The 13,628-nt window shown below is 42.4% G+C and overlaps 1 protein-coding gene across 1 annotated transcript in view; it reads left to right on the forward strand.

Moving 5' to 3' along the window:
- ANKS1A (ankyrin repeat and sterile alpha motif domain containing 1A) overlaps positions 1–13,628 on the forward strand; it is a 188,062-nt gene that overhangs the window by 68,853 nt on the left and 105,581 nt on the right. The window contains 3 exon segments of the mRNA XM_060308659.1: positions 5,922–6,002; positions 7,785–7,941; positions 9,830–9,892. Coding sequence (XP_060164642.1) covers positions 5,922–6,002; positions 7,785–7,941; positions 9,830–9,892 — 301 coding nt within the window.

The raw sequence follows: 13,628 nt of genomic DNA on the forward strand, positions 1-13,628 counted from the left end.
ATGCATTAGAAGTCAGACGTGGGATTTTGTTTCAGTTCCACGTTAATTAGCTATATGACAATCAGTAAGTCATTTGGACTTCAGTTTTCTTACCTGTAAGATGGAAATAACAACATGTATTCCCTACTTTATAATATCGTTGTAAGGGCAACATCCATGTTTGTCAACATTTGAGCATTGTCATTTTAAACTAACCATGTAACCATGGTATTCCAGACCCTCATCTGCCTACTGACTGGACATCTACACATGGGAGTCCAAATTCATTTCAGCCTCAACTAATCCAAAACAAAACTCCCTGTGCCTCCTCCCCTCCCCTGCCTAATACTGCCACAATCACAAAACAAAGCAACACGGGTTTTCCTCCTCAAATTACTCTCTCATTAGCCACTGAATTGTTCACACACACCCGCCCCCGCCCAATTTGGTCACCAGATCCTGTCTTTTCTATTGAATCTATCCTTTTTTCTCAGCGCTCCTTATCACTGCCTTTGTTCAGGTTCTTACTTCATGCCTGAATTGCTAACTTGTAGCTGGGCTCCCTGGATCTAGTCACACACTTCTTCCAGTCTATCGTCTATACAAATGCTTAGCATAATGATTTTTTTTTCAAATTCGGAAATATTTAAAACCATCAACAGTATGGTGAATAACAAATTCCCACTTCCCAGCTGTCAACAGAAGGATTTTTGTAAAACTTACATCTGATCATTCCCTGCTTGAAACTTTCGGTGGCCCACGGGACCCTTCATGACCTGGCTCTGCCTGCCTCTCCATCCTCGCATTCACCATCACGCTCCAGCCACTCACAGGTACTTGCACTTGCCCCAGTTTGCTGGGACTACTCAGGAGACCTTGAATTTGGGCGTTTCCTCCTTGTTTCTCCTGCCTGGCTGATTCCATCTAAGCTTTAAAGGCTCAGCTTAAGTGTCTCGTCTGTCTGCAAAGCCTCCCTTATTCCCATTTCCCCGTGAGCTATGCTTTGCATACTTCCCAGAATTCACGCAGTGTATCGTCATTTGTTTACTTGTCTGACTTCCCCACTCTCCTCAAGGGTGGAGACTATAACTTTCTGGCGTATGGAAGATAGTGCCTAAACATTTATTCAGTTGAACTGGATTGGACACTCTGCCAGCCCATTGAGATGCCATTACTTGTCTGTGTGAAGCAAGCAGTTAGGTAACTGGACAACATGAAGCAAGCTTGCTGACAGCTAAGAGCCACTGTAGGATATCGTTTAGTCCTGATCCCACAGAGTAGTCACAGATGAAAGTGGACTGGCCACTTTGGTTCCAACTTACGGTTCTTCTGTCTCTGTGTTTTATGTAAAGATATCTCAGATACAGTATGCTTACATGTCCCATCAAGAGATTGTTGCCATTTTTAATGGATAGAGAGTAGCAGGTTCGTTACACTACACAGAGATCATGTCACACTGGGGTCGCAGGTTAGGAAAAACCGAATGTTAGAAGTTGCAAACTGGTAGCCCTGGGCAGTTCCTTGCACAGTGCTGTGCTCTTGGAAACATGAAGGAGTCCCTTAAAGGGCTTAAAATATATAGTATGGAAGCGCAGCATAAAGAATTCACTGTGGTCCAAGGTCAAATGTAATCAGTGCTGTGGTGATGGTGCACTAAATGTTTAGGGATCTCCTGTACCTTTCTTTTTCTTTTCCTGGTTCTCTTGGTGCTCTGTGCTCTGCTTTTGTTTGTCAGTGATCAGCCCTTTGGTACTTACTGCTTTAGAGAAACCTAATAGGACAGCTGTGATAGGGAGGGAGGCCTAGATTGTAAATAGCTCTTTTCTTGGGCTGCCAAAAAGGAAGAAACTTGGGTGGAGGGGGATGTTACTACCATCCTGTCTGAAGCTAAGATTCCAAGCAGAGAGATGACAGTTCTCTATCTTCATTTAGGTTTTATTTAATATATTCCCCATTCCCCCAAATTTTTCCCCATGAGCATTTAGAAGAAATGCTAGTTAGAGCAAAAGGAGGGGGAAAGGCCTTACCCAGTTGGGAAAGTTGCAGCTTTATGCAGGAAAGTGCTTATCTTTCTGCCTTGTCTTTTCTAATTGTTTTGAGGTAGTTTTAGTGCTGGTATGGGATATCCAAACTTAATCACCTCTAAACCGGAGACATGGAGGTAAAAGTTAGAAAATGACAGAGAGCTTGCTCAGTTCTGCCTTTTTGTTAAAAGCAAGGGCAGTTTAAACCTCAGTTTTAAGGTTACTTTGGGACCTGGATTGAGATGGTTGAAGAGGTAGCAGATTCCTAATGCAGTACTAGGAGCTGACAGACCTGAGCTCCCAGCTGCTTTAACCAGTGTTACTATTCCCTTTTTCCCAACTCCTCTTGTTTATTCCAGTCATCTTGCTATTGTGTGCGACCTTGTATGACTGCATCTTCACTTCATCTTGTCATCCGGTTAGATCACAAAGTCCCTGTTTGGCCAAAGGCCAAGAGCACCATAAATGGGAGCTTTGGATCTGCCACTGATTTGGCTTGTAATTTGGGGCAAATAATTTGTTTTTGGGTTTTAGTGTCACCTAGTTTATAATAGAATGATGATTTTTTGTCTTGTGGGGCAATTTGAAACTAAGTATGAAAATTGTACCTCCTAGATTTTCCAGATCTGTTTCACTTTCCATCGTTCTATTCATTGTCAGGCATAGGTATATTATTTTTGGTTTAGGAAATGAGGTATAAATGTGACAAAGAGATCATTGCTTTTAACTCTTTGTTTGAAAGGTGCTATAGGAATCCCAGCTTAATGGAGGATGGGGACACCAGGAAGAAACTCAGGCTCCTGACCTTGTCACCAGCTTCCTTAGTTGACAAGGAACAAATAATGTAGCTGTCAGTACACATGTCCTCTCTTTTCACTTAAAATTTATCTTAAGCTTTTAAGCCAAATACCTACATGCTTATTAAAGTGACCCATGTCACACATATACAACCATTTATTATTAACATTTCATTTTTTTCTCTTCTTTTCCCTGTACATAGGTTCCTTCCCCTCTTTAAAAAAAAATTCTAAAAAGACTACTGCATGAATGTATTCTCACTGTGTTTTACATAGTGTGGTAGAATACAGAGCAGAACGTGAAAGTCCCCCTTCACCACTCTGTGGTGCCCCCGCGACACACGCTTCCTTCCCCAGAGGGAACCACTGTCAACACTGGATGAGCATGCTTCCCATCGCCATCCAAGGGGGTGTGTGTGTGCGTGTGTGTGTGTGTGCATGTGTGTACTTATAAAATGAGGGCTCATCTTTTGAATATTATACAATGACTTCTTTTTTTTCACTTTACTGTAACACAGCATATCTTATAAAATCTTTCCACGTCAGGACAAATAAGTCCACCTTGTTTTCTTTCCTTTGTTGTTGTTGTTAACTGTTACATAATAATTCATTTTATTGGGGTACCTGGTATTTAACTCCCTACCTATAGGTGGACGTTAAGTTTGTAGTTCTTACTCTTACAGTGGATCAGTCCTAACAAGGATGTGTCTTTGTGCGCGTGTACAAGCGTTTCCGTTGGATAGTGCCTGACGTGGAAATGCTGGCCCAGAGTGAATGCCTATTTTTGGTTTTGGTGGGTGCTGCCGAATTGTCTTCCCAGAGGAATTCCCCAATTTAAACTCATACCAGTGGTGTTTAAGAGTGTTTGTTTCCCTGATCTTTACAAGCGTTTTATAACGTCATCATTTTCATTTTTGTCAGTCTGATAGGTGAAAAGTGGTATGTGATTATTTTAATTGGCATTCTTCTAGGTTGTGTTTCTGTAGATATAGCCTTGTCTGATTTCTGCCTTTTAGGAATCCCTCAACATTGCCAGTTACTTGATAACATTTTTTCTTATTTTCTTAGGCTGAATCTCTCTATTTTATGTCCATCAATTATCTGTGGTATAGGGTGGGAATCGTTTCACTTCATACAACTTTAGACAGGAGATGGGGTAAACTTGTGCACTCAATTTACAATCCTGATAAATGTCTCTCATATATATTTTTTCTCTACAATATTTACAATTTTCTTTCTTTTTTCTCCTTAGCATTACATTGTAACCTCTATTCTGTCTTATTACACAGCAATATAAATAGTATATAATATTCTATCTGTCTCCACCTTAGTTATCATAGTCATTTCTCTGTTGATGAACTTTTAGGCTATTTCTAAAGTTTTATTGTTACAAATAATGCTGCTTCCAACATCTGTGTATAAAGGCTCTGGGCCCAGATGGTTTTACTGGTGATTATAATTTTAGTGCTCTATGTCAGTGATTCCGGAATATAGAAATGTGTAGATAGCTGCTCAGGTGATCTGTGACTTAAACCTAATACTGATATCACCCAATAATGATAGCACAAAAAGCAAAAACTTTAGACCAGCTTCCTTTATGAATGAAGATGTGAAAATGCTAAGTAAAATACTCTCAAGTAGAAGTCACTGATATGGCCCTAATGGATAATGGCCAAATAAGGTTTACTCCAGGAATGAAAGAATGGCTCAACATTAAGAAAGCTATTGATAGGGCTTCCCTGGTAGCACAGTGGTTGAGAGTCCACCTGCCGATGCAGGGGACACGGGTTCGTGCCCCGGTCCTGGAGGATCCCACATGCCGTGGAGTGGCTGGGCCTATGAGCCATGGCCGCTGAGCCTGCGCGTCCGGAGCCTGTGCTCCATGGCGGGGGAGGCCACAGCAGTGAGAGGCCCGCGCACCGCAAAAAAAAAAAAAAAAAATTAGTTGGTTCACTGTGAAAAACTATGATATTATCCATAGATGCAAAAACGTATTTAAATTAAACAGTATTTCTAATACATTTAAAAAGGAAAAAAATAAGATACTTCCTTTACATGTTACAGAGTGTCTACCTCAGACTAACTGCCAATAGCATTAGCAGGACAAAACAAGGCTGCCCTCTACTACTTAATAGTATTTTAGAGGCTCTGGCCAATGTAGTAAGGATGAAACAGAAGTCAGAATTAAGGCTTTGAGGATTAAATGAGATGACATTTCAACCGTCTTAGTCTGATATTTCTGATTCAAATAAGGCACTCAAATTGTAGATTCTGTTGTTATTCTTTTTATTACCAATAAGACATATTCACAAAGGAAAGACAGAATTGTCCCTTGCATTTTAACACATGTATCCTGGTGCTTTTATGAATGTGGGTTCTTTGATCTTGGTCCTTGTGGTTGAATGATCCTGATTATCTGGTCTAGAGTTTCTCTCAAGACTTCAGTCACCAGGAGTAGAGGTGGGTACTCAGTACCTGTAACTGACTGAACGGTTTGGTTCAGTGATTTTTTAAAATTTTTGGCTGCATTGGGTCTTCGTTGTGGTATGTGGGCTTCTCATTGCGGTGGCTTCTCTTGTTGTAGAGCATGGGCTCTAGGCGTGCAGGCTTCATAGTTGTGGCACGCGGGCTCTAGAGCGCAGGCTCAGTAGTTGTGGCACACAGTCTTACTTGCTCCACAGCATGTGGGATCTTCCCGGACCAGGGATCGAACCAGTGTCCCCTGCATTGGCAGGCTCATTCTTAACCACTGCGCCACCAGGGAAGTCCCTGGTTCAGTGATATTTTTGATGACCTTTCAACGAGCTGTTCTTACAATCCTGACAGTATTCAGAGACACGAGTCCCAGACTGAGTGAGTAATAAAGTTACCAATGAGGAGAATGATACAGGAAAACAAGCTCTGAAATGATGACACCGTTGTCTTGATACTTGACTCCTTGTTCAGCACCCCATTGTGTACCCTCAGTGCTGTGCATTTCTGTAGTAAATAGCTGCTTTCTTTTATCAGGAGTCATGTGGAAGTAACCCGTTTGGTTAACCACCACACAGAATTCTTTTCCAGGCAGCTAGATGTCTCTAAATTTGGTTTGTGACTTCAGTCTTTTTTTTTCCCCCTATAGCATCTGGAGAGGGCCAAATGTGAACTGTGTTGACAGCACTGGGTATACACCTCTGCACCATGCTGCTTTGAATGGCCATAAGTAAGTATTAACGTGCTACATTCCTGCCCCACTCTTCAGAACCCAGGCCTTCAGATTGTCTTTTTAAATTTTTTCCTTCTGTAAAGGTGTACAAAGCAGGGATGCTGAAGAACAGAGAAAAACTAAATTTAGTCCGTCCAGAATTCTTGAGTCTCTCTTTAGTGTATAATATAAACATCCTTCCCCACCCCACTCCCAAAATAACTTTAACCAAAGGTTAAGTTTTACCTTTCTTCTGCTTATTCTCTTCCCCTTTGAAATGGGGCAGTGCCTTGCAATGATCTGGATACGAAGCTCAAATGTGGGGCAGCCAGAACATAATGGTGCTGGATGATGTATTATGTAACCAGTCCCTTTATAAACTGAAAATAGATCGAGTGGTCATGAGAAACTTTCTTTCTGTTGACTTTATCTTTCTGCTTGCCACTCTTTCCTCATAAAATTAGCCTTGTCCACAACAAGAACCATTTTTAAGGGGAAAAATAAATAAATAATATGGCCTATTTAATTCCCTTGAGTATAGAGAGGTTATCAGGAATTTGTGATTTGTGTGGGGTTTGTCTGGGAAGTTTTCTGGAGAAGGTGTGCTTTGGCAAGGGGGTGGGTGGTGGTTTGAGAGAAGGCACAGGTTTCAGTGGTTTGGCAGCTTGAAGAGGGCGCTGCCCTTCAAGTGAGGTAGAATGGCAAGGCTCAGAGCAGGAGCAGGCCGAGTGGTGGAGTACAGAGCGTAGATTTGCCAGGAAGAATGAAAACCAGAGGGTAACGGAAGACAGGGCATCGGGGAGTTTGAGGCCTAATACTAAAGGAGATAAGCAGTAGAAGTTTAGTTTTTATGAGGAAGGATTATTGGGACCATTTAGATTTTTCCGAGCGAGAACAGGGCCCTACCACCTCATGGTATTCTGTCTCACTTTTGCAATATTTGGCCCAGCCTAATTGATGCTGATGTGCCGGAAAGAAGCAATGGCTGTTTCCTTCTACATGAAACTTTTCTAAGATATATGGAATGTGATCATTTCCTGTAATATGGTCTTTTCTATAACCATCTTAGACAAAGCTAACAGAAAATCTGTAGAGACTCCCTCCACCTTAAATGGTGGGGTAACCTGAATTAAAGTGAATCTTTAAATGACTGTAGCTTGTTAGCCAAGTTCATCTCCAGATGCTGTTTTATTTACAGTGGAGATTTTCTTTGACCTCATGTGCGTGGGGATAGTTATACATTTATATCTACTTAATTAGTGGTGTCACCAAGAAGGAAGCCAAGTCCTTCTTTCTGGATGTATCAAGTGATACCATATGCATCTGGCTTATGTTTGCAGCCACTTTAATTCTGCTCTGCCTGTCCGCTTCCAGCTCCCACATCACTAAGTCCTCTGAATAATGTGGTGAATAATGATATTTGTTTTGCATGACTGCTTTTATGTAAATTCTATCCCTGAATGCTGTTTCAACATCACAAACAAGGAAACATTGCAAGGTTTAGACAAGGGGACCAGACATTTTCAAAATAATGGAAAATAGATGGATTATGTAGAAAGCCCAGATACACCGGGAGGTGATGAGTCAGTGTAGTGTGCCTCAAGATGGCTCAGCTGCTGTCAACAGCTGTACAAGTAGCTCATGGAATAAAAGGAAGAGCTGGGCGGTGAGCTCAGGTAGAGATGGGGAGCCAGGTGAGATAATCTCTGTGAAAGGGCTTTGTGCCAAACAGATGTGCAGAACTGTTAGTACGAAAGACTTGTGGGTTCTGCAAACTCATGATCGATTTTCGCCTTCTAGGGATGTGGTCGAGGTTCTTTTGAGGAACGACGCGCTGACCAACGTGGCTGACTCTAAAGGCTGTTACCCTCTGCACTTGGCAGCCTGGAAAGGAGATGCCCAGATAGTGCGATTGCTCATCCATCAAGGGCCCTCACACACCAAAGTCAATGAACAGGTTGGAGGGAAGGGAAGCTTTCTCCACTCAGCTACAGCCAGACCTTGGCAGCCCCATCACCGTCTCAGTCCCGTAACTCAGATCTCAGGGAACCAGCTCTTCCCTGGCCTAAGGGTGATTCCCTTCTTCCCAGCGCTACTCCTTCTAGTGCGTCAGGGAAACCTTGTACCATGAAGGGTGCATTTCATATGCATTTGAATCATGCAGATTTGGAATAGTACTGTAACAAAGTTATAAATACTCACCTCACGTGCAAGACTGGAAATAATGCAAATCCTGCAAAATTGCCCAGAGTTCATTTCAAACTGGTGGGCTTTTGCCATCAGCGTGGCAGTGCAGCTTTAGCTGGTAAACAGAAATACTCCCAGCATGTGTTGGTACTATGTGAACCATGCCATTGTTTTACATGCATCAGAACTTGCAGGAGTGGTGGTACGAATGCTAGTGCTGAAAAATGAACTCACAAAGCCACGTGAGTGGAGGTCTGAGGTGATTCAGCAGAATGAAGATCATTTCCATGTGTCCTCTAATGTTCATTTACTACTGACCATGCTTTGACAAAGCAGAGAGAATTCTTAAAAAATAAAAAAGGCAGCATTTGAGCAGAAACACCACACACTGGCCATGGATTCAGGTACTCTGAGACTGTACCTTCTCTTCTTTATATTTATTCCTTTGGGAAAGTTATATTTGAATTATGTAAGTTCTAGACAAACCTCTCATAAAATACACCTCCCTGTAGTTTGGATCTGAGATGGTGTCGATTTGCGAGGAGATGGGCCCTCTCTGAATGACAAGCCATTCTCCTGTTGCCCTCTCTGCTCTGAACTGAAGTAGATACTTTTCTTATTTGCTTGAAGGAGAGAGATGCTGCCCTTTCTCAGTAAGCTTAGGACTGTTTCACTAGTGACTTTGCTGAGAGGAGATTGTTCAGTCACCTGTAGGATTAGATCAGGGTTATTCCTCAAAAAAATAGGAAACCATTCTTGAAGTCCCCCTGTCAGCAAGACCATGCACATTCTGTTAAGAGCACATTTTTGATTCAGAGAAGGGCAGCTTCACTGTGAGGGGTGAGAAAACTACAGCAGTGCTCCCAGCTCTCTCCACTTGGAGATTGTTTGTGTACAGCTGTTCATCCGCCTCCCTTTCCCCCTTCTGGCTGTATTTTCTGGGTAGGTGAGCAACAGACATTCAAGATCATCAATGAGGATGTTTGTTTTATAACATTAGGAAGGAAAATTGTCTCTTTAGAATTGCCTCTTTAGAACCTAAATGCAACTTTACTCCTCCTGGCTAATGTGACAGTAATTTCTCTTATCTGGAGGAAATTTATAAAAGAGGTTTGCTTTTAACTAATATTCCTCAATGTGGAAAAAACTAGTCACCCATTAAAGTCCTTCTCGTTTAAGAAATTTTCAGCCACCATTTCTAATCCTGTCTTTGCTCACTTTTGCCTTGGAACACAGCTGCTTGGATTTTTGAGCCACTTGAGTATGCTAGCTTGTCCTGCTCACAGCCGCCTCCCGCCTGGAGTGTCCATTGATAAGTGGGACCCAGCCCAGTGCTTTGCGTATCTGGCAGGCAGGTGGGTGGGGCAGGGGCTGGGCACAACGTCTGCAATAGCTCGAAAAACCTAATGCATCTAGGCAGTGGTTACAAGTATTTCACTGATTTATTAAAAACCATTAACGTTGCTTCAGTTGGAAGCTTGGATGAGAGGGGTGATGAGCGCGGTGCCCTGGAGGTTGTCTTCCCCATTAACTTCCTTTTGAGGCACCCAGAGGGCAGATCCAAGTTGTCTAGTGTTGGGCCCCCTCGGGGCTGTGCATTGCTTTGATATATTTCATCCATTTTATCATCACATTTTCTTTTCCTCTCCTTTTTATAGAATGCTCTTGAGATCAAAGAACTCAAAAAGTACGGCCCCTTTGACCCTTATATCAATGCCAAGGTGTGTACTTTTCGCTGCCAGGATTTCTCTGCATCATTTCTCCAAGCTGCACTTTCTCTTCGGTCCTCTCTGGCTTCCACTCTCATCCACTCAGACTCTTCTTCATCAACCTGACGTTTGTCCGCTTCAGCCCATCTGCTTCTGGCTTGCCTGGGAATGGGAAAACGAAGCTTCAGTGGGTTTTGTTCTTGTTTTTAAAACCCATACCAATTCTGGAAAGCTTGGGTGCTTTTCCTGGAATGGCTGAAAAGCTTAGAAGTGGCAGAACTGGGGAAATAGAAGGAACCATATTATGGGCATAATTTACTATTGTGATTTCTAAAATCATTTAAATTCAAAAAAGAAAAGTGCAATTAAAAGATGTTACGCAAAGTAGCTTACTTTTTAATAAGCACAGAAAATGATTAAATTGTACTTCCTAGATTAATTTTTTTTTTTTTAAGTTTGCTTTCGATATTTCTCTTGAGATGGAATCCGAACAATAGCTTGTGGTGAAGGTGTGGCAGCCAGGGCGTGGGTGACTCCATTTTGCTCTTAAAAGCTGCTGGTGTGGCTCCCGTCTCTTTTCCTTGAGTTTGTGCCTGGGGCTTTGAAGCCTCAGTCCCTTCTCCCCAGCCATTAGCTTCTCTCTCTGCTTGGTCACTCTTGGCCCTTGGAACAGCTCAGAAATGGGAAATGAAGTTGCACGGCCAAGCAGGGCACTTGCCTTGAGTCTCCCTCCCCCGTGAGGCTGGGATAAATAACGGGCTGATGGGCCTAGTGATGAACGTTCAGCCCCGGGCCTCGGCCCTCTACTGCCTCTGGAGGCAAAGCTGGTGGGTTGGGTGATGGTGTTAGCCTGTCTCCTCTGTGCTCTCACCTGCTGTTTTGACTCAAGGTTTCATTCAGATGAGGTTTGCTTTTTGGCAACAATCTGGAGTTTGGCTGAGTCACTGCATTATTCACATCAGCTACCTTTCACTTGGCTCTGAATAATACAGCAGCTGCTGGGAAGGGAAATGTAAGGTCCTTCTGCGCATTTCCAAATGCAAGGCAGATATTTCATGTTTTTCTTTGAAAATACTGATTTAGCAAATGAAGGACCCTATGGGCTGGACCTCGGCAGGCTCTACGGGAGATTTCCTTCAGCTGTTGGGCCCTAATCGTGGAAAAGCAGTTTGATCTGGAGTGGGGGAACACAGTAGTTTTAGTTTGCCCACACTTTCAATTCTGTTTTCTGATCTTCAAGATAGGAAGGTAGGAAGATACTTCATCTTCTTTTATTTTTTTGGAAGTAGTGCAGCAGAGTGGAAAACCCTCACAGATCAAGTCAGACCCAAGTTTGAATTCTGTGCTGCCACTTACTGGTGTTGACTTGAACAAGTTACTTAATTTCTCTGAGCTTCAGTTTCCTCTTCTATAAAATGGGATATACCATCTACCTGGCGGGATTATTTTGGAGTTCAAATAAGATCATGTACATGAAGTAAAAATATCTGGTTACTAGTAATATTTGAGGTCCTAATTTTAAAAGGTATATACCATGTGGTATTTCTGAAAGGCTGTTTTGGAATTTATTCTTTGTTACTAGTGAGTGAAGCTTAATGCAACATTGCTGTATTGGTCCATTCAGGGTTTTGTTTAGGGGGGAAGCACCTTGAAGTGATTGTTTCCCGACTTGGTGGTTACTTTAGCTTATAAAGCTCTGATTAAAGGGTAAGACTTTTTTTCTTAAAAGCACATTTTCCTATCCCTTGATTTTGCACACATAAAAGAAATTTCGTCTAAATGGAATAAGAACTTACTTCTCTCTTTGGAAATACAGTCTTCCCTCAGTATCTGAGAGGATATTGGTTCTAGGACCTCTGTGGATACTGTGTTCAAGTCCCTTATATAAAATGGTGTAGTGTTTGCACATAACCTACTTCTATCCTCCCATACACCTTAAATCATCTCTAGATTACTTATAATACCTAATAATACAGTGTAATACGATAATACAATGTAAATGCTGTGTAAATAGTTGCCACTTGGTAAATTCAAGTTTTGCTTTTTGGAACGTTCTAGATTTTTTCCCCTGGAATATATTATTTTTAAGCATTACCTTTTAAATTTATTTATTTATTTATTTATGGCTGCATTGGGTCTTCGTTGCTGTGCGTGGGCTTTCTCTAGTTGTGGCGAGTGGGGGCTACACTTTGTTGTGGTGCGTGAGCTTCTCATTGCGGTGGCTTCTCTTGATGTGGAGCATGGGCTCTAGGTGCACGGGCTTCAGTAGTTGTGGCACACGGGCTCAGTAGTTGTGGCTCATGGGCTCTAGAGCGCAGGCTCAGTAGTTGTGGCGCATGGGCTTAGTTGCTCCGCGGCATGTGGGATCTTCTCAGACTAGGGCTTGAACCCGTGTCCCCTGCATTGGCAGGCGGATTCTTAACCACTGCACCACCAGGGAAGTTCCTCTCCCAGAATATTTTTGATCCATAGTTGGTTGACTCATCAGATGCAGAACGCGTGGATTGGGAGGGCCAACTGTACTACCCTTTGCCTCCACCCCCCCCACCCCCCCCCAAAGGCCAAGTGACGTAAACGCCGTTAAGGGATAAGGCTATTTGGGTTGTGCTAAGAATGCAGACTCTTCTCAGGCTGATTCAGTTCTAACCTCCCTAGGTTTTATGGGTTTTCATTGACCTGGTGTGTCTAGGAATTGTTTTTGCTAAAATACATTTGTGTGCTAAGTCCTATCAAGCACCTGTAGAAATTAAGAAGTTGCAGATGCCTTTCCTGGGAGCAGAGATGGTTTTCATGAGCTTTTATCTTCCTCTTTACCATATGGACCTTTTCCTGTTTCAGCAAGTCAGCATAAACCAGTCCAAATGTACGTCATCCTTAGCTAAGGTGAAACTATTAAAATTGTTTACTTACCCCCTTTTAAAACAATTTTAACTTAGTCTGAATATCATAAGATGAGCAGTAGTCAAGTTCGTTTTATGGTAGGTCTGTTTCTCCAGACACTTAAAAGTAATTCACAGGGGCTTCCCTGGTGGTGCAGTGGTTAAGAATCTGCCTGCCAATGCAGGGGACATGTGTTCGAGCCCTGGTCTGGGAAGATCCCACATGCCATGGAGCAATGAAGGCCGTGCACCACAACTACTGAGCCTGTGCGCTAAAGCCCATGAGCCACAACTACTGAAGTCCGTGTGCCTAGAGCCCGTGCTTCACAACAAGAGAAGCCACCACAATGAGAAGCCCGCGCACCACAAAGAAGAGTAGCTCCCGCTCGCCACAACTAGAGAAAAGCCTGCGCACAGCAACAAAGACCCAATGCAGCCAAAAATAAATAAAAAAAAGTAAAAAAAAAAAAGAAGTCCATGTTCAAATTTCACCAATTATCTCAATAATGTCCTTTAGAGCAATTTCTTTTTCTGGTCCAAGATACAGTCCAGGATCATACATAATCTGAAACAGTTATCCTCAGCCTTTTCTAGTCATTCATGACATTGACATTTTTGAAGAGCATAGGCTGTTTGTTTTGTAGACTGGCCCTCAGTTTGAGTTTGTCTGATAATTCCTCTTGATTTGATTCAGGTTATACATTTTTGGCAGTAATGCCACAAGAGTGATGTTTGTCCTTCCTTTTTAGTGCATCGCATCACCAGGCACATGATGTCAGTTTGTTTTGTTCTTGATGATGATGAATGATGTTTAAGTTGGTGTCTGCTAGGCTGGTAACCTTTTTAATATTAGTTTTCCTGGGCTTTAC

The sequence above is a fragment of the Globicephala melas genome, chromosome 11 (genome assembly GCF_963455315.2).
Source record: "Globicephala melas chromosome 11, mGloMel1.2, whole genome shotgun sequence".
Lineage (NCBI taxonomy): Eukaryota > Metazoa > Chordata > Mammalia > Artiodactyla > Delphinidae > Globicephala > Globicephala melas.